The sequence below is a fragment of the Ostrea edulis genome, chromosome 5, assembly GCF_947568905.1.
Source record: "Ostrea edulis chromosome 5, xbOstEdul1.1, whole genome shotgun sequence".
NCBI classification, from domain to species: Eukaryota; Metazoa; Mollusca; class Bivalvia; order Ostreida; family Ostreidae; genus Ostrea; species Ostrea edulis.
In genome coordinates this window covers 89,330,893-89,353,346 of record NC_079168.1, presented here as the reverse complement: position 1 = coordinate 89,353,346, position 22,454 = coordinate 89,330,893, and the positions used below count along the sequence as shown (strand labels likewise).

The window sequence follows — 22,454 nt, the reverse complement described above, 5'->3', positions numbered from 1 at the left end:
TCGAGACTGTTGAAACCCCTGTACCATCAACTTGTTTGTCATTAGCTTGCCTCGATTAAAAAACTTACCATACGCAGAACAAGCTCTTGCATATTGAATCAGTTGAGAGATATTATAAACACCACATGCAATATGCAGGTGACAATGGAATATTGCTACATCAATATGTGTAGTTGACGATGGAGAAGCTGAAATCTATCCATAGTTTCCACAAAAAATCTTAGGGTATATATTACCATGCCTGTTACTTTGATGGTTCCTGGTTGTTGTTAGAAAAAGTGTAAAGTTAGCTCTTCTTTACAGTAAGTTGTATAAATGGACATTACTGTAGCAAAAAAGGGGAGAAAAATCTTTCAAGCAATCTGATATCAACCCCATGAACCTTGCATAACCAGTTTAGTGATCTACTGTGACCACTGAGCTACCCTGGCCTATATACAAAACATGGTGATATTACTGCAATATAATATGAAATTCAAAACTATTTCAGAAATCATACAAGAACTGTTAATAATTTTAGAAAAAATGTTAGAAATGGTGCGCATGTCCTTAAAAGATCATTTGGAGTGATGATTAGGGCAGGGATTATTGTTAGGAAGAGGCCATGAAAAATTTGCCATAACATCATTCAGTGAAGCCATGGAATATATCCGATAAATCTGAATTTTACATTTGTAAAAGAATTGTTCAATGATATGTATATATACTTGACTTAAATTGAAAACAGCATACAACAGACTTTCTGCCTTTATGAAAAAATCACTGGGCATTGGATATTCAATATCATTTTAAGACTAAGTAATATGTTATGTTATCTGATCGAATGGCTGAAATGCTGAAAAATTCTCCAACCTATTTTGAAGACAAATTCAATCAATGATTTGATTTCGGTAACATTCCACTAAAAAGCGAGGTTTACAGGATACCTGTAAGTGCATGTGTCGCTATTAATATTCGGGGACTATAATTGTTGTGGGACTTTACAATGATGCCTTCTTTGTCCCAAAGATGCTTAATGCTAGATTGAAAAGAATTGGATGGGTAGTTATTAAGAATTTAAAAAGTTCAATCGTTAACAGACAACAGATGCATATCAATAGTAATAGGTCACCTGAGGGACTCTGGTGACCTAGAAATGACTATAGAACATCAGAACATTGGATAATAACGAACATTTGTTTCACCTTAAGGCTCTACAGATAACTACCTTTCTTTGGGTAGCTAAATCACCTCATAAAATTAAAAAACTGTATAATTTTTGAAATTGTCTCTAACAGTTAAACAAATATTACACGACATGTAATGAATTGGTTAAAATATATCTTATGTGCATGTCCTGGAAGTTTGTTGGGTTTTTTTTGGGGGGTGGGTGGGGGTGGGGGTGGGGGGGGGGGGGGGTTGACAACTTTCATATATATGACATGTAATCGTAATGTAGAAATAAATTTCTTTAGCATTTTATGACGTGAAGCGTTGCAGTTCATACTCTCATGTATTTCAAAAACTGAAATTTATCTTTTAGATTTACATTCTACTTTCATTTCTGTCAGAATTCCCAGTCTTCAAAATGATGCACTATATATCAATCAAAATTCCTATCTGCATTGTTATTCATGAGGAAACTATTATCATTACAATTTGTAAAAATACCATATCAGCAGAATTTTTAGCTAAGATTCAATTTTGGCATTATCAGCGACTGTTGAGATTGTTAAAATTGAATATTGCTAACAATTTATTCCATATCGGAGGTAATAGTTTATAATATCTTTATTGGAATTATGAAGTTGCTAAAATTAGCACTCATCATATCCATATATGTATGTGTATGTATAGATATATATAATATATATATATATATATATCATGAAAACCCAACTACACCCTACTTTCTTAAAGTGTCTGATCTAAATATATATATATATACAAGGCAAAAAAGAAATTTATAAAAGCAATGAAAAGGCCACAACAGTGTTGGTTATTTAAACTCAAATTTTCGACGCAACCCGCGACTTTATCAAGAGATATATATTACATAAACAAATATCATATACCACGAAAAAAACGACAAATATTAATGATTAATATTTTTCTCAGTGACCAATCACATTGAAAGAATGGCATTATAAAGCGTGGTCATCCAAATTCACATTTATTGAAACTATACGGCCAATCAGTGAGTGAAATTTGCATGCTCGATCAAGCGAAGTGACACATACGTTGTTATGAAACAACAGTGTAACATTTAAAGACAGCTGTGAAATCCTCATGCAATATACATGTACATGTATGCATTAGGTACACTATAAACAAAATGTACAGGAGAATTGATTGAACCACATCTCAATTGAACCACATCTCAAATGTTTTAGAATCAATTTTCCTCATTTTTAAATTTGATACAAACAAAAAATTAAATTTTTAGTATTTTTAATTTCAACCGTATGTATTCATTTCTATGAAATTAATTGCAGTTAAGCATTAATTAGTATCTCTAAATCTTTGGGTCTTAAGCATGACCGTCTGAAAACTGTAATGCAGGTGCACATTTTAAACATATATATAAATACACCTTGGCAAAACAATTTAGATACAAGATATGTCTATCAGTCATCACATGAAATTGAAAAGCAGATGCACTGACAATATGGAAACAAATTAAAATTCTTAAACCAAAAGCATTCTTTTCAAGATTTTTGCTATCTAAATTTGCCATTATTCAAAGTTATTACTCAATAAAGATTACATCTCACCTCTCTCAAGCTGTTAAACACATTTTGATAACTTCAGATATCTCAAAAAGCTTTACACTAGCTGTTTAAATAATATAGAAAAATTTAATTACATTTGAGGCCAAATCAATTGACTACTGTAAAATACAGTATGGCAGTTGATAGAATTTGTGGTCATAACTAACAATTATCCATATTCACATTAATTAAAACATAACATTAATAATCTCAACTAATAATCTCAATGAAACTTTCAGTGTTTCATAATATGAATATATATATATATTTTAGCAGTCTTAAGAAGCAGCTTCGAGCTCAGTTCCATGAATTATTACAGTGTTATAGATATCAAGAGTTTCTTTAATTATCACACCGATTCCTGATACCCCAAAATAAACCTAAAGAAGAAAACAATAACAAATTTCTTATGATAAAATCAAAGCACGGCAGTGGAAATCTGCCTGTCTTTAAACACTATTGATTAAACAGAATCAGAATAACTTTCTGAAAATAGAAAACGTCTTTCATAAATGCTGACAGAGAGAATTTCCTGAGTAAATAGTGGTGTGTGTTACTTACGTGGACATCCCCGAGCTAGCACAGTGTGAGGCTACCCATCACATAGGTCTGTCTATATATCTCACCATCTCTATCTCCTAACACTGTATTGATCCAAACTTATAAATCCTATACCATGTACAGCAGAAAATCACAAAATCATCAATATCGACAATCTGATTAGATTTCAATTAATTGTAGTGATTCAGAAGATTTCAAGAACCATCCCTCAAAAAGTGTTTAGAAAATTTGGTATTTTTCTGCTACAGCAATTCTCAATTATTTCTATATTAGCACAATTTGGCCTGACTAGAAGAAAATTTACTGCACCTATATACCTCATTTGTAAATGAATGATTTGGAGTCAGTAAAAGTTGGCTTTCCATGGGTAGGTTAGATTGCAAGACTTTCAAGGTCATGAAATCAATTTTACATCTTGTTGATGTGATTTTTTGATACTTGTACAAGATGAATGCTAATGTATGGTCATGATGTATTCCACCACAAAAGAAATCAATCTCCTTTAGGTAATCTTTATACAGAAACCATAGGAACTCTCTGATTAAGCAGTGTTTATCTGAAGTCTTTTCATTGTATAAGACAGGATTGATCATTCTTCATAGTGAAAATCATAGTTGCAGGAAAAAAATTCCAGATTCACCACCAGATTTGAAAATACATGTATTGCCATACAAATTAATAAATGAAAAATATGAGTATTATGTGCACATTTGTAACAGAGACTGGTATGTGTTTCTGCTGAGAATCAAACTCAGGACCTCTGACAAAACAGTCAGTGCTCTACCAATCCAGCTTAAGGGAAACCCACTAGCCAGAGCTAGTAGGAAGGTCATGTATCCAACACTACCACATTTAGGGAAAGGGCTTAAATAGGCTATGCCTGCTGCCCAATCTCATTCACTTTGTGAATAAAATATAGTTTTAAAAAAACACTACCACATTGTCCCCTCCAGAGAGAGAGAGAGAGAGAGAGAGATAGAGAGGCGCATCTCGATTCTCCAAAACTACCAGTGCCTGGAGAAGTTCTGGGGGCAATCACTCTCACCTGCCAAAAATTATGCAGGTCCTAATGTGGGTGTCAAATGTAACAGAGACTGGATTATGCCTCTGCTGAGAATCAAACCCAGGACTTCTGGCATGACAGTCCAGTGCTCTGATGGAGCTAAAGTGTATACCCACTAGCCAGAGCTAGTAGGTAGGCCATGCTTAAACACTATACCTTAACAATAAGATGAGATTCAGTGGGGATTAGCATATATAAATGTCATGTCCCCACCCCCATGTGAATTAAAAATAGACCTATCCCCCACCCATGTGAAATCCCTATGTGTTTATTTTGGTTGTTGGCCTATCTTATACTTATTCAGTAGACCATCTGGAGAAAACTATATGCTGACTCCGGACCGTGGCTTGACACGATGTCAGAAGACCTACCCCCACCCATGTGAAATGAATTACTCCAAAGATCATTACTCCAAAATGTGTTATAAGGTGGTAATGTATTCAATCTTCAAAAGAGTCTGACATTTAAAAAAAATTAAAACTCATCAGTAACAGTTTGCAAAATGTGCAATTATAGGCCTTCACAAGATGATTCAAAAATAAATTTTTATTTCTTACTCTGAACACATTATAAAGTGAACATACATTTGGTTTGTATAGTTTCTTCCGTTCACGTACTCTGAACACATTATAAAGTGAACATACATTTGGTTTGTATAGTTTCTTCCGTTCACGTACTCTGAACACATTATAAAGTGAACATACATTTGGTTTGTATAGTTTCTTCCGTTCACGTACTCTGAACACATTATAAAGTGAACATACATTTGGTTTGTATAGTTTCTTCCATTCAAGATCTCCTCCTCTCTCTTTGTAATGCACATGCACTGATTATAAAATTCAAGTTATCTTGGTTTAAAATTCCAAATTACACTGTATTAATTAATTAATCATAACAGATAAAAAATACATTCAAATATGAAAATTACAATAAGATACAGTGTTTAATTTATTAAAAGCAAAAGACATTTATCTCCCGATTAGCCGACTTTAAAGGACAAAATATCAAGTCCATAATAATCATATAGCAGTATCAAAGATATGCAAGGTCATTTGGACATATTTTTCAAGAGTATGTGAGGTAATTCAAACATGTTTTGTAGGAGTATGCCGAGGTCATTCAGACATGTGTTGTGGGATTCTGTGAGGTCAATCGGACATGTGTTATGGGATTATGTGAGGTCGTTCAGACATGTGTTAGTGTAGGATTATGTGAGGTCATTTGGACATGTGTTGTGGGATTATGCGAGGTCATTCAGACATGTGTTGTAGGATTGTGTGAGGTCATCGGACATGTGTTGTAGGATAATGTGAGGTCAATCGGACATGTGTTGTGGGATTATGTGAGGTCGTTCAGACATGTGTTGTAGGATTATGTGAGGTCATTTGGACATGTGTTGTAGGATTATGTGAGGTCATTTGGACATGTGTTGTGGGATTATGTGAGGTCGTTCAGACATGTGTTGTAGGATTATGTGAGGTCATCGGACATGTGTTGTAGGATAATGTGAGGTCAATCGGACATGTGTTGTGGGATTATGTGAGGTCGTTCAGACATGTGTTGTAGGATAATGTGAGGTCAATCGGACATGTGTTGTAGGATTATGTGAGGTCATTTGGACATGTGTTGTAGGATAATGTGAGGTCAATCAGACATGTGTTGTAGGATTATGTGAGGTCAATCAGACATGTGTTGTTGGATTATGTGAGCTAGGTCATTTAGAGCATGCGGTATGTTATTCGGACATGTGTTGTGGGAGCATGTGATGTTATTCAGACATGTTTTGTAGGAGTATGTGAAAATGTATTAAATCTTTCAAAAATGTCCTCATGGAATGCAGAAAATCAAAATTTAGGTATGTGGTCTTGTGACATATTACACATGTAATAAAAAATGGCCATCCCTGGGATTTGGAAAGGGGATGATGTCATCAATTTCAAAGTAATCAAAATTGAAGTGTAATATTATTTGAGAGATCCTAAAGCATAGAACTGAAAAACAGTCACCTGGAATTGAGTAGGGTGGGTGGGAGAGGGTCACAAAGTGCGGAAGATGAATGTGTGGATAGGTGCTGATGTGGCTCTGTCATTAGAAAGGTTTTAGAGAGTAATGTTTATATGTGGTTATTTCAGAGGAGAGAAAAGGCCACTGAGTACTTAATTTAAATTATCTTTGATTATATGTAAAGAGAGTGAATAATATTTTATGGATTATTGTTTTGAACAACAACAAGCAACATGTCTAATTTTAGTTTCTCAGTGTACATGCAGTGTTCAGGTGATCATTCAGGCTCATGAGCCTCTTGTTACTGTTGTAGATTTATGTAAAAATGATTTCAAGAACTAGAAGTATAAGAAAATAATTTATCAATGTGCAGCAGAGTAATTTATTATATAATATGCATTCACATATGCATATTACTCCAACAAGTTAGAGCCTCGGTTGAGGTCCCTTATATACCTCGGATGCGGCGCCAAGTCAAAAGTATCTCGCAGTGAACCTCTAGCATGCTGGAGTAATATGCATATGTGCATCTTTATTATTTGATACTTTTAATTTGATATCAATATGTGTATTGAATGATATAATCCTTCAACGGAGTCTGTAATTTAATACTTGGTCAAGCATAATGCTTAATTAGCGAGTTCTCTGGTATATCAGGTGTCTCAGAGGTCCCTATAATCATATGTCTTGGCCAAGTTGTCCACAAGTCTTTTAATTCCATTGGTGTTTTAGTTTTGTGTCTTGTGTTTTTATTCATTTTGGGTTTTTTCCTTCAAGAGTTCTTTGTGTTTGTTCAGACTGTGTTTGAGTTTTGAAGTGACCATGCAGTCCATATAAATTTTGACATTACATGACAGTCCTACCTGAGACTGACTTTTTTAAAACTAAGTTTTGCATGAATAATAATTTCCTGTGTCCAGCATCCTGAGTAAAAGTATAGTGAGAAAGAGGTATCTATTTTAACAATAAAGTGTGTCAACTAATTTCATTATTTGTCTTGCTATCATGTATGTTAAACATAAGCCATATTTTCAAGCTGTAATTTGTAAGTTATTTAATCAACTTGCAGGCCCAAACTTTATATGGTGATATTTGTTAGTCACATGTTCAGTTTGCCGAATAATGGACTTGCCTATTCCCATAGAATGGTATGTTTGAGTATCTTGAGTTACTGACTTAAATATTTCAGTATAATTCCAATGTTATTTATTACAATTGTTTTGATTGGACAAAAATGAAGCTGAACGAGAGTTTACACATCAATAAATCCGAAAATGCGATATATTCATATGCACCTGAAAACAAATAACATAGTGCAGGGAACCTATTCAAATTCTTGAAATTGTTAATGCAGTGAATGAATTGGAATTATAAGAATCAAACATTCTTTTCAAAGAATTTATCGATGTGTAAACTCTGGACATATTACTCACAAACTTAACACAAAAGTGCTTTGCACTTTTATTCAGTTTGTGAGTAAAATGTCCGGAGTTTATACATCGATAAATTCTTCAAAAAGAATGTTTAATCTTATAATAAGCATAATGTTACAGTAAAGATTTTATTCATAGATTGGGAGATGCATTTGCGTATTCAATGTTACATGCAGTACTTTAATGTGTACAACAGAGTTATTTCCCTTGAAGTCTATAAATGTTTATCAATTATTTAGTAATAGTAATATTGTATTTTATGATTTCTACATATAGGGCTTAAATTTATATAATGTAGTTGCTGAATAAACACCCCATCATCGAACCTAATTTCTATTCACCTATTAATCAACTTCCTGCTACATTATAGTTCAACACAGCTTAATTTGAAAGGATAGCTTAATAAAATTCACTTATATGGAGACATCACACTCATGCATTATTCAGTATACAACTTTCACTTTCAAACAAATAACAATTACGATAAACTCCCATGTAATTAATAATAATACATGTACTTTCTCCTTTTATTCAATTAAGGTAGCTAGCTCATACAATGTAACTCTAAATTTTTATCTAAAGGCTCATTAAAACATCTCTTGTGAAGCATGATTTCACCATCGAAAGAGCGATACAAGCTCTCAAGTATTTTAAATTATATGATTTTTTTTTAATTTTATGTTGGAATGATAAAAAAGGTACTTAGTTTGCAAATAAGATACTCTAAAGTCCAAATTTCACTGTGTAATGAGCTACCTCAAAACTCCAATGTCTGATTTTTACTTCCAAATCTACAATGATATATATTCATGCATCCACCTGTGCATGCACGGGTTATCATAGTGTCTAGATCTTACAAAAGATGTCCGAATGACAACACATACTCCTATAAACACGTCCAAATGACGTTGTGTACACCTGAAAACATGTCAATCTTGCTCTCAGTCCACATATATTGTTATTCTGGATTCAGTTGCAAAACTAATTCATCCAACTCTTATTATCACAGTAACACTATAACCAATATAGACGGTAAGTTACGGTAGCAAACATTGGTGTAAATAGGCCCGTAACAGCCTGTTGTAACCAGCTTATTGTTGATGGTAACCATAACAATGAACTTTGCAGAATGGTTGGCATGCCGCTTGATAACATGCAAATATCAATCATGTATTTTGCTAAATTCTAAAATTATTATAACCAGTTATTCATTGTCAGACATTATACTGCTAGTGCTCCATTTCATGACTGTTACACTACTCTTTAGAGAGACAACCTCTGACCACTGAATCTAGCTAGCTGAGACTTTATTTACTGCACCTACATGTACCTTAAACAACACTGAATCCAGCTCTCGGAGACTTTATTCACTGAGCACCTACCTTTAACAACATGGAATCCAGCTAGCCGAGACTTTATTCACTGAACACCTACCTTTAACAACACAGAATCCAGCTAGCCAAGATTTTATTCACTGAACACCTACCTTTAACAACACGGAATCCGGCTAGCCGAGACTTTATTCACTGAACACCTACCTTTAACAACATGGAATCCAGCTAGCCGAGACTTTATTCACTGAGCACCTACCTTTAACAACATGGAATCCAGCTAGCCGAGACTTTATTCACTGAGCACCTATCTTTAACAACACGGAATCCAGCTAGCCGAGACTTTATTCACTGAACACCTACCTTTAACAACACGGAATCCAGTTAGCCGAGACTTATTCACTGAACACCTACCTTTAACAACAGACTCCATAACACCGATCTCATCCGGTCTAGGCAGGACTTCTCTAGGTGTTCCCTACAATAGCAGTACACACAAGTCACATTTGTGGATACCATTTACAAAAGATAACATACTATTCTCATGTTTGTTACTTTACTTCAGAAAGAATTCCACCCAATGTGAAAAAATATCTAATATTTTTATTTTATTTATAATCTAAATTTTACATACATATATACTCTCACACAAATTTTCAAACTTTCAATTACCAATTAATATGCAAACCAAGGGTCAAAAGTGTTGCATGTATTAATGCAATATATGACCTTGTGCACAAAAACTAAGATGCATGCAAGAATATTTTTCAAAACAAAAGTTTACCATGCAAAACATTGAACTTTGTTTGGAAACATATTCTATTCTCCAACCACATACCCCCCCCCCCCCCCCCTATATCATAACCATGATATAATCAGAGTAAAAGTGCATTTGTTAAGCCCATTCATTATAAATCATTACAATGTCTAGCATTTTCTAGATTCTCCATCCCTTTCATAAATAAAATGCCAACTACCAATCCCACTTGGCAAATAAAGAATGAAACATCATTTGAAAAGCGAAAAAAATCATGTACATGCAATGCAGATCATAAATACTAATCGTTAAGCCTAGGTACAAGCAAAGAGGCAATTCCCCAGTCTCTAAGCAAGAAGGTTCAAAAATTAAACTGTATTTCATTCACTTGAAAATCTTGTACTTGAACTTTCTACAAAAAGGAAAGAGCATGGGGGATTCAAGCGAGGGGAATGTCTTATAATTGCTTCAAACAAAAAAAATCAATAACAGAATTTAAGAGTTGCAAAGATACATATGAAAATTACAAATGCATATAAAAAATACTGTCAATTTTTACCTACAATAATTATGTTTTTTTTTTTTTTTTAAAAACAAACATTTTATGGCAAAAATAAAGAAAAACCTGGGTTTTGATCATTTCTTGGAATGAAAACATTCACCTATAGACTCCAACTCTATAAATCCATTTGTATTGTTTTTATACAACATTCAAATAATCAAACTTCATCAGATACAAATGTGGTCTTTAAGGAGGTATGCTACACCAGAGAAATTTGATATAGATGAAAAGTGGAGGATATGTACAACAATACTATGAAATTGAAAACTTTCAAATTTATTATTTTGTCCAAAAATGCAGTTTTAGAAGAAAGCAAACTGAAAAAAATTTAAAACCCCTGCTGGACTCGAACCCGTGATCTACAATTCAGCAGTCGACGTGCTAACCTACTGAGCTACTCAGCTAAGTGATAATTTTTTTAATGAATAGACAAATATTGCTGATATTCATATTTTCATCCATGTTTTAAAGGTATCGAAGTCAGTCATTATGACGATATAGAGTACCTCCTTAAAACAAACTGTATTTTCAATGTATTGATCAGATTCAGATTCTTTTATTTCTTTGCGACAACTGACCCATCAGAGAAACAATTAAGTAGAATGATAATAACAGGTAATTAAGAGAGAGAGAGAGAGAGAGAATGCACAAAGTAAACATTAAACATCAAGGTGACTTTTTCTTTTAAAATAGTATAACAGCACTCAAAACTTTTCCGAATTTCAAAAGATCGCTGACATTACTAGTACTTAATTATTGAATTAATTTACAAAAGATTCGGTCTAGAATAATAATACTTTTACAACAACAAAAAAACCTCAAATTGTTATTCAGAAGACAATGCATGGTGTGTATGTTTGTTTTAACTGAAATCATTACAATTTGCATTAATTTGAATTTAAAGTGTATAAGTACGTGGTAAAACTATGGAATAAGAGTCTTCTTCACTCATATATCAACAATTAAGTTTAATTGTAAATGAAAATGCATAGAAATTATCTAAATTACCCATTTTTGAGCATGCATATATACCTTTTCATAAAGACATACTTTAATTATCGACTAAAGTTTATTCAGCATATCATAGCATATTCTAAATAGAGAAATTAACATATAAGAGACCCTAGCCACAACTCTCACCGGGTCACCTTGCTTATACATGCATATAATAAAGCCATTGGCTCCACCCCGGCCGACCAGCATCATGGTTGGAGAACTATAGTTATATAATACATGAAGGTACTTCCATCTTAATTTGACAATCTACCCTTGTGGTCCTTCAGAGAATTTTTTTAATATTCCTTTTATATATTCCTATTCATTTGGAGTGTGCATTAAACAAGGAAACTATGTGCAACAGACAGATAAATCTTGGTAACCCCCCCCAGCATTCCTTTATGGCTGCTGTCGTGAGCCTATAAACATGCAGTCTGTGCCAATTTAAAACACTTTTTTTTTTTAAATCTAAAATCAACAGATTCTCAGAAAATATTGTTTTGAACTTATTTCTTACATTTACATTCTACTTTCACCCCTGTCAGAATTCCCGGTCATTAGAATGGATAAACTATATAAGATTCATATGCACTTTGTTTACCACTGCATCATATTCATGAGGAAATGGCTATCATTACTACATGTATTTGTAAAGATATGAAAGGCAAACACATTGGAAATGTATTTAATATTCAGCCTTGCATGGTAAAATTAATACAGTTTAGTTTAAAGAAAATGTTTCTACACAATTTTCTTTTTGTCTCTTTACATATAATAATTAACTTGGACAATTTTTCCAATGGTCAACAAAGACATTCAAAATAGTTTTCTTCAAAGGAAATGAATCTGCAAAATCAATATGCATTGAGTAAAATATTGTGGAGTACAATTTTATCCTGTAAAAACAGGAAGTCATGAAAAGGTGGAGAAGGCAATAAAACTACTAATAAAACAGCTGTCAGTTTGAAATAAAATGTTTACACCATTTACTTTGGCCAAAGACCTTATGGCACTGCCTGTTGTTGACTGTCTTCTGGCTTAACGCTGGAGATAAGTGGACTGAAGGCCAATCAATGCAAAATCTGATACAACATGTTTGCATGTCCAAGATGGTAACCATCAGTAAATCCTCTCCGTGTTTATATTCATAACAAGCAATAATATTTTAAAGGCACATATTAGGCACAAATTTCATACAAACTGAAAGTTTCATTAGAAGGGGCTGCCCCCCCCCCCTCCTTTTTTTTATTAGATAAATTCTTTCTTCTTTTTTTTATTCTTACAGACAATCAATGGAAGTCTGTCGAACAGTATGATTTTATGATTTGCCCCTGCTCCCCTTGTTTGGCCCCTAATTTGCTCCCTATGGCCTGCTGTTCTAACCAAATATATCATATATACATTCCAAATACATCTGAATATCAACAATAAATAGAATGAGACTTGGCAAGTAAATGCTGAGTGAATCTACCCATTACTGAGTATTTCTATAGTGAAAATTGTAATAGTCTTGAAAAATACTGGCAAATCAACATCCCTAAATTTGTACAAAAATGGCAGATATTCCCTATTACATCACACAAAAACCCAATATTACATATACACCTATATAACCAGTTAAAAATATAGTGACCTACAAATAGAGACAAGGAAACCTGTTCAAGGACAACAACTCATTCCAACAGGTGAATCAGGAAAAGTAAATAATTACATTTTTAAAATGCAGCATGCATGCAGTAAATTTTCTGTATTACAATATTTCACTCACGCCAGTTTTATGGAGTTGCAGAGCACATGTAAGAAAAGCTGTAAGAGAGAGGACCCATATGCATTGTCGATGTTACAAACTGCATGATAGTGCAGAAAGGTTAGCGCATAGAACCTCTATCAATAAAATTGTCAATAATGTCAAATTGATAGAAATACCACCACTTTAGAATGAGGTTGATTTACTTGTGTATCGCAATACAATCACAAAAAATATAATATATTGGTTAAAATTCTCTTCTGCAAAAAACCACAGTATTGTAAATACATGTAGCTTATCATTTTGAAAATAACACCTTAATCATACTCCCATTTCAAAAGATCTTACATATACATTGTATATGAAAACTTTGAAAGACAATTCATTATTCAAATTATATATATATGACCTATTGAAATCAATTATTGTTTTTAATATCAGTAATTAGGTGATAACAGTAAAACAGTCCTCCATATAATTCTAGATCATTATCCAGATGTGCAATGGGCCAGGTTTGTAAGGCCCTTTTTCTATTCCCTCAATGTGGAGATTGAGAAAATTTGAGTCCTATTTCCCTCCTAATTAAGGTTACAAGTAACAAAAATTAGCTAGCTCCAAATATGTACCCCTAAGAAATTAGACATGAAAAGATGAAAAGATTTAATTTCTCGATTTAAAATCTATGAATACAAAAGCTACTACATATAACAAGGAAACTTAAATAGTAAACACATTTACACTACCAATATTACACTACCAATACGTAAGCAGCTAATACAAAACCAGTGTCTTAACATCAAACTTACATGAAGTTTGCCGTGAAGTTTGAAGTCACTTTCGCTCCATGCTGCAGATCGTGATTTCAAAGATCGTGTCAAGGCACCTGCTCCAGGAAGTGCAGCCATCCGTGACGTCGCTGGCACTGAGGAAAGCTGACCTGCAAGGTTCAAATACCATCAGGAAAAAAAATACATGTACAGTCAAACCTCATTATCCCGAACTCAATGGGAAGGTTAAAAAACTTAGAAATATCCGAGGATTCGAGATATCATGGGTAAATTACTTAAAAGAAAAAGTGGTTGGGACTTCCGAATCACTTTGACATATCATATCCATGGTATACGAGATATTTATTGGTGTTCGAGATACCGAAGTTCAACCATTTCAGTGTCTAAAATCAACAGCAGCTAGAATATAAGTTATCAAATTGAAACTAATTCTCAATATCATAATAAAATTCCTATGTAAGGCCAATTCAACTTAATTGATAGATTATCATCCCCACCCGCCCCTCAAAAATTGGCCTGCCCCGAATTTTTTTTATTTTGCGAAACTTGCGATTTCCGGAATATTTTCATGTCCTACTCTGGTATTTACACTTCTTGTTTACATTTCCGGTATAGGAACGTGAAAAGTCACATGAAGAAAATAGATTTATATGGTTTTCTTAATTTCTCGTGTTCTTACAGAGGTAAATCTTAAATAAGTTAGGTATATTTCTGTTATATACTTAAATTAAAGATTAACCTGGAATTACATGTAGTGTATGAAAATAGCATAGATTGATATCCATCTGCCATTAAATGATACGGATCTGTTGGGGGGGGGGAAATCGTTTGTCTTTAATATTTTTCTCAGAAAATAAAAATTAAAAAATAAAATCCTCCCACCCGCCCCATACTTTTTGCTGACCCTGGATGATAATCTACTAATTAAGTTGAATTGGCCTAACTGATTTATACAAGCATTATGTATGTATATGTATACCCGATGCTTATTTTCAAACGATATGACATAATACTGTTAGGATTATTATAATAATCAGAAGCTACTGCCATTTTATATATATATATATATATATCTATAGGATATTTCCTTTTTAACATTCTTTGTGTACGTGTTGCTCAATCACTTGGTACACTTCTAGTGCATGCACACAATTGTCTTTCTTTTCATATGCTACTGAAGCAATACTATCTACTGTTGACCCAGAGAATTATTTTCCACTTGTTTCTGATCTTTATGTTCTCCCATTCAATACTTCAGTTTACAACCCTCTAAATCCACCACAATAACCGGAGAAAGCTGACAGCAGCCTGCGAATCTATCCCCCTGGATCTCAAGAAATGATGCGGAGATTAGTCAGAAGAAAGAGTCCTAATCTCCACGATTTGTGACATTTCGAAGGCAGAAGCATAACACCGCTCAAAACTGAGGCTACATGTTAGACAGGGCTGAGTTAGGCTCCAATTCAAATTTATAGAAAGCAAATCAACCTTAAAAGTCCATACCATATCGTTTACGATTGTTTAGTGTCGCTATGGAAATTGAAAAAAAAGAAACATCAGAAAACAGCAGTTGATTATCTTGTTTGTTTCCTGTTTGTGTTAAGTATGATGGAGGAGATAAATATGATAATATCAGATTATATAACAGATGCTCTACAGAAAAGAATGTTGTGCAATGTACATTATATGGAGGTGAATTACACATCTATGAAATATATATACAGAGATATCTCCTAAATTGAACAATAATGATATTACATGTAAATATGCACGTAGATGACATCCTGAAAACTCAAAGTCCACAAGACCGCATAGAAAAAGTTTGAGAGATTGAGATTTCTAGTTTTAAAATATCAGAAAACCGACATGCCAGCAAATAAAATTTTATTATCACACAATAACTTTTATCTTAACAGCATGCATCTACACATCATAATACAACATACCTTTCTGGCAATCTGATTAAAACCAGATCTTCAATCCGCTCCTCTATTCTCCATGTCGCGTTGAACGCGACATGGAGAATAGAGGAGCGGATTGAAGATCTGGTTTTAATCAGATTGACCTTTCTGGTTAACAGCTAGTACTTTGAGTTATCAAAAGAGAAATATGAAGGAATATGTGGCATGCCATTTTTACATTTATTAATAAAGATATCTCATAAATTTTATAAGATATCTAATAAAAGCTATCAGATATCTTCTAAAGTTTATGAGATATCTTATATATTTTATAAAATATCTTATAAAAGATATGAGATATCTCATATTTTTTCTTTATAACATATCTCATTAAATAATGAGATATCTTATATATATAGTATATAAGATATCACAAATTTTAAAAGATATCACTTAAACTTTATAAGATATCTCACAAACTTTATAAGATATCTCATTAAAAGTTTTGACATAGATATCTCAGAAATTCTATAAGATATCTTATCACTTTTATAAGATATCTTATAAAACAAAGTTTATGAGATATCTCATATATTTTATAAAATATCCTATAAAACATAAAAGATATCTTATGTTTTATAAGATATCTCATAAACTTTATAAGATATTTTATATGGGATATCTTATAAACTTTATCAAGTATCATATGAATTTACTTTTATAAGATATCTTATAAAACTTATTAGATATTTTGTATGTAATATAAGATATGTCATAAAGTTAATGAGATTTCTTATAAAAATCAATTTGAGATATCTTACAAAATATATTAGATATTTCATAAAGTTTATAAAATATCTTATAAAACATATAAATAACTTTATAAGATATCTTCTATTTTTATAAGATATCTCATAAACTTTATAAGATATCCTGTTTAAATATACAAGATATCTTATAAAGTTTATGAGACATCTTATACATATCTTATATATTTTATGATATCTTATAAGCTGTAAATTATATGAATTATCTTACAAAATGTATCAGATATCTGATTAAAAATAGAAGATATCTCATAAATTTTATGATATCTTTATAGAGGAATAAATATAAATATAGCATGCCATAGGAATACGCATAATAGGATACATATTTTACTTTTAGAAATCAATGTTTCAAGAGAATGGAAGCTTGAAAAATCAGAAGTAAATTTGCTTAGTATGATAGGGGAAAATGGGAAACAGGACCGGACTTCAAGAAATCTAGAACTTTGAAATAATGAAGTTTGAGTGATTCGATCATATGTTTCATCTCAACATATAATGGCTTCGAAACCAGTAATCATTGGGAAGAATTTAATTACATATTAAACATAAAGAAATATAATTTGTACTTTGTATCAGGTTCCATCATCTGTTCTATAGAAGTCTTCAAAAGTTTTCTGTTTGTTAATTAATGAAAAGTGATTACATCCTCAGGCAATCAAAGGCTATATATAGTAAAACTCTGATATATAGCGAATTTCTGCAGACATTTTATAAAAATTCCCTATAAGCGTAATTCACTATACGTTTATAGCGAATTCATAATTAAAATATAACGAATTCTTATAAAACTGATTTGTTCTACATGTATATCAGTTGTATAAGAAAGCAGCAATCGATATATTTGTGTTTGTATTGTCTCTGAGAGAAATTAGGCCATATGCAAGAATATGTTGAAAGAAAAATGTCAACAAAATTATGTGCAATATATACATTGTAAACAGTCTATTGCAGTTGTGACTTCAAATTCAATTAACAAAAATAGTAAACAATACCAACACGTATGTGTAAGTATTGTTTTGCGTTAAAAACCTCTTTTTTTTAAAAATACAAACGGAAATTTCGTAATAAGTGCATGTGGATCCTTTATGGCAATGGAAAGCGATTGTTAACAATTACGAGTTTAAAATGATAAAAAACAACAAACAAATAAAAAAACAAATTCATTATAAAAGGTGATTTATACGTTCATCTTTAATTCAAGGGGGATAGGAATTTCCGTAATTTCGCTATATCTGTGTTCGCTATAGTCACAGATTTTTATATAGAATAGATAAAGAATTTGCCGGGAAATTGATTTCACTTTGCTATAGCCGTAATTTTGCTATATCCGTGTTCGCTATAGTCACAGATTTTTATATAGAATAGATAAAGAATTTGCCGGGAAATTGATTTCACTTTGCTATAGCTGTAATTTCGCTATATCCGTGTTCGCTATATTCGAGTTTTACTGTATATAAGCCACCATCTCTAACACCCTCTAACTCCATGCATGCACATAGTAAACCCAAATTTGGTCTGTTGGCCGGCTCTGGAGTGTTTCTGGGTTTCAGAAAAGCAAGGTTACTCAGACTATCTACAGGTATTCATTTTAGATTGCAAGTTCTACTTATCTGATTTGCATTCTGTTTGAAAAAAGAAAATCATTACGTAGTATATCTATTATAAAGCTATTAACATGCATTTTCGGGTGAAGTTTTGCAGAGTTAAAATTAAAATGAAGCAAATACTGTGAAGTAAAACTATTGCACCCATTTTTTCTGTATTTTTGACACAGGCATTCACATATGCACACTACACATTTTTAGATTTTACATAGAATACATCAAAAGCACTGCTGTGTAAATGACAAGTACAAGAACGACACCACTGTGTGGGGCATCATCACTTTCAACATCCACAATCTCTACTTATAATGCATCTTATGCTGATCAAACTACAAATTCAGCGGCCAATAGATCTAGAAATTTTCCCAAAGTCTGCCAAAAGGTATTCCCCAACCCAATCCTACTGCCACCCCCCCCCCCCCCCCACCACACATATTCACATGTATGCACATGCACCTTTGGGCTGGTTTGATTGATTTTCAGTTGCTTCCTACACAAGTCAGAATATACAGCTACAGTGGAACCTCATTATAAAGTTCATGGTTAAGTTAAAATACTTATGAAGTTGGAATTTCAAAGCACAAAACCATTTCTTAACAAACATATATAGAATAGATGTTGTTCCAAGATGCAGTGATTCAGTATCAATTGTGGTAAACATTCTCGCCAAAAATAAATAAACTAAATAATAAACCATAGTCACTGTTGATCAAGATAAGATAACCCTATACTGACAAACTGGACTAGCTAGCTAGCTGCCCAAGGCTGTCAATGTGTAAATTTCCTGGTTTGTTAGGGGTCTCAAGTGATGCTTGACAGACCATCTAGCAAGATCCATACAATTAATACCTAGCTGTATCATTGATAAACAATTAAATTGTGTTTATTTGTAGACGGTAGTTCCACAAAGTTGATTAATCTCTATAAAATTTACTTCTAAGCACGGCTAGGGTACGTATCAAACATAATTTGGATAAATTTAAACTTCCATTACACAGCTGAGTAAACTCATCAGCAACACCAGAAACAGGCATCGGATACTTAGTGTTATTTTTATGATAAAAATACAGCTAAACAAGAGTTAATTATCAATAAAAATAATATAATTTTACAGATACAGATGTTGTTTAAGAACAAGTTCTTGAGTGATACTTATATGAATGCATTATGTGCACTTAATTATGCTACAAATAAATTCAAGTGAGTCTTAATTAAACAAGGAAACAGAATAAAGATATATTGACACCCCCCCCCCCCCCTTCTATGAAGTTTCTAAATGATATCGTCTTCAATAAATTTCAGTGGCAACTTTTATTAGGCTGCCCCTGGCATTATGTTATTGTATTGTGACAAAATGAGAAACACAATAAGATTCCACCGCACATGAATTTCAGTATATAATTAATGATTTCTGATATATTCCTCTGGCTAGTGGTTTCATCTAGATTAATAAGTTTCCTATGACAGAAAGGACAGATGGTCAAAGGTAAATGACATCCTTAACATTTACCGACATCTCTCGTATAATACCCACATACTTGCGACATCTTAGTCACCCGATCAGTTTAATGATAAGTTGTCTCACAACCTATACAGTTCTATAAGATCTTTATGAGACGCATCAGTGATAAATCTCAATCTCTTGGAATTAGTATAAATCTGTAAGAGAAAGTAACCCGCTAAGTTCAGATGTTCCCAGCTTCTACTCAATAGCTATAAGCCTTCCAAAGGACTCACTTGTACTTAAATCAACATTAAACATTTTTTGTCGTTAATGTAATCTGACACGTTGAGAAAATTCATCATTATGCACTTGTCATCATGACGTCATCATGATAGTCTAACGCATTTCATTTGCAGTAGGTGGCGGATCAACTGTTTTTTCTTAATGAAAAATATATTCTACAATTAGATGGAACAAACCCACAGGCCTTATCGGTCACCAGAATACTAGTGAAAAAGTATCACTACTCCCATGGGCTATGAAATCTAGAAAAAAAAATCCTGTTCTGAATATCTAAGCTAAATTCTCATGTTCAGCAACAGTATAAAACAAGATGTGTTCTTAAAACTTCACTGCCCTCAAAAGTGCATACAATGATGAAAGGCTTTAAATAATAGGTGTATACATGTACATTAAAACATCAAAAGATATGACTAATTTGGACCCATCCTAGCATAAACCTGGGTTATGAAATTCACCATTTTTTGTACGTCCTTTTCTACTATTCCTAAGTATGCATTTAGATTTTATACAGTATCAGCAAATCTTACATATAAATACTAAGTTTGGCCCCACCCTGGGGTCAGAACTCCTACTCTGGGGATCATCATCAAATTTACAATTTTGGTAAAAGACTACCTGCTCTATCCATTTAGTTTCAATTTAGTATCAATAGCACTAAAGAAGATGTTATTTAAGTGTTTTACACATAAACACTATATAACAAGTTTGGCCCTGCCCTGAGGTCAGAACCCCTACCCCGGGGGTCATGAAATTTACAATTTTGGTAAAGGTTTTCCTGCTCTATATCACTATGCATTTAGTTTTTCTTACATGTGTGTGGTTCTTGAGAAGAAGATTTTTGAAAATTGGTCAATTTTGGGCAGTTTTTGCCCCGCCCCTAGGACCCCAGGGGTGCTGGAGTCCTGATATTTACAATTTATGTCCCCTTTGTCCCAATGATGCTCCATACCAAATTTGAAAAGAATTGGAATTGTAGTTATTAAGATGAAGTTAAAAATGTTCAATTGTTAACGCACGGCGCATGACGGACGACAACCAATTGCAATAGTTCACTTGAGTTTACTCAGGTGACTTAAGGACGACAGACCTAATTCGAAATTTTGCACTTCTGCGCAGAAAGCCGCGCACATCGCTATTTACAGTCTCCGTGCATTGTGACGTCGCTGCAATTGTTTCATCACATTATGAACATGCAATATTTACGAACTGAACTTGAGACTGTATTTCTTTCATTATAGAAATAATATATATTGTTTTAATCCATATTTTATATGAATTTTCAATAAAGTCGATTTATAGAATTTCCGTAACTTTTGTATCTGTGAATCCGTTACTTTGAAAAATCTGTCCGTGATTTTTCCGTGTTTTATGTGTAATTTCTGAGATTCCGTAATTGTCCGTGTTTTTACAACCACCCTCGCATATGCCATGAATCAAACTGTCATAGGTATGCACAACGAAGTAATATATATATATATATATATATATATATATATATATGGACTCTTTTGTTATTAAAATTTTACTTCTGAATATAGTCTATATCATGAATATTCTTATTAATAGTAACTAGAACTGTCCTAATGGGACTAATACCCCCCGCGGGGCATATAAGATGATGGGAAATATTTAATGCAAGCACATTGGATATTTTCACATTATCTACAGGGCAATCAATGTGAATGCAGAAGTGTATATTCTACAGTACAGCAGTATATGAAATATTAAAAATATGCTTAATATAAACAATGAATACTATTTGGCACATTTTAGGCTGTATGATTGCAAATCCCTGGTCAACTCTTCTAGTCTTTAGTTTATATTCACTTTGTTAAAGATCATTATGTTATGCCAACTTTACTTTGTCATTGATTTTGTCAGTAAATAAATGACATTAGCTCAAGTATTGGTATTATTGTAATCTTTTCCAATGGTATAACAACTCTAAGTAGCTGCAATAAAGGCAGTTTACTATGAATCCCATTGCCAGGGATAGTTGAGATTATAAATACTATCTGACAAATAAGTATTCAACACACATGAGCCACTTTATGTTTTACCGAGAAGTCACAAGATTGCAGATACAGTATGTGGATGCCAAACCCGAAAATGTCCGTAACTTCCATAACTGTTAAAATATTTCAATGAAAATAGAAGATGCACAACTACATTATATATATAAGATAAGAATAAAGTTTGAATCAAATCTGTTCAATGGTATTAGAATTAAACTCTGGACAAAGTGCGCAACCCCCAAAATGGAAAGAAAATGTGCGTAACTTCTATAACTGTTAAAATATTTCAATGAAAATAGGAGATGCACAACTACATAATATATAGAAGTTGTGCATAAAGTTTGAATGAAATATGTCCAGCGGTA

The 22,454-nt window shown here is 32.8% G+C and overlaps 1 protein-coding gene across 10 annotated transcripts in view; it reads right to left on the bottom strand.

Moving 5' to 3' along the window:
• The window catches only part of LOC125650529 (uncharacterized), a 71,571-nt gene that overhangs the window by 17,288 nt on the left and 31,829 nt on the right, over nucleotides 1-22,454 (bottom strand). For 9 of the 10 annotated variants that reach the window (XM_056139225.1, XM_056139227.1, XM_056139224.1 and 6 more), the window contains 2 exons: nucleotides 14,011-14,141; nucleotides 9,557-9,620 (listed from right to left, as the gene is read on the bottom strand). In XM_056139225.1, coding sequence (XP_055995200.1) covers nucleotides 9,557-9,620; nucleotides 14,011-14,141 — 195 coding nt within the window. Of the gene's footprint in view, nucleotides 1-9,556; nucleotides 9,621-14,010; nucleotides 14,142-15,495; nucleotides 15,523-22,454 lie in introns of all 10 variants that reach the window. The other variant, XM_056139222.1, reaches the window with a different exon arrangement.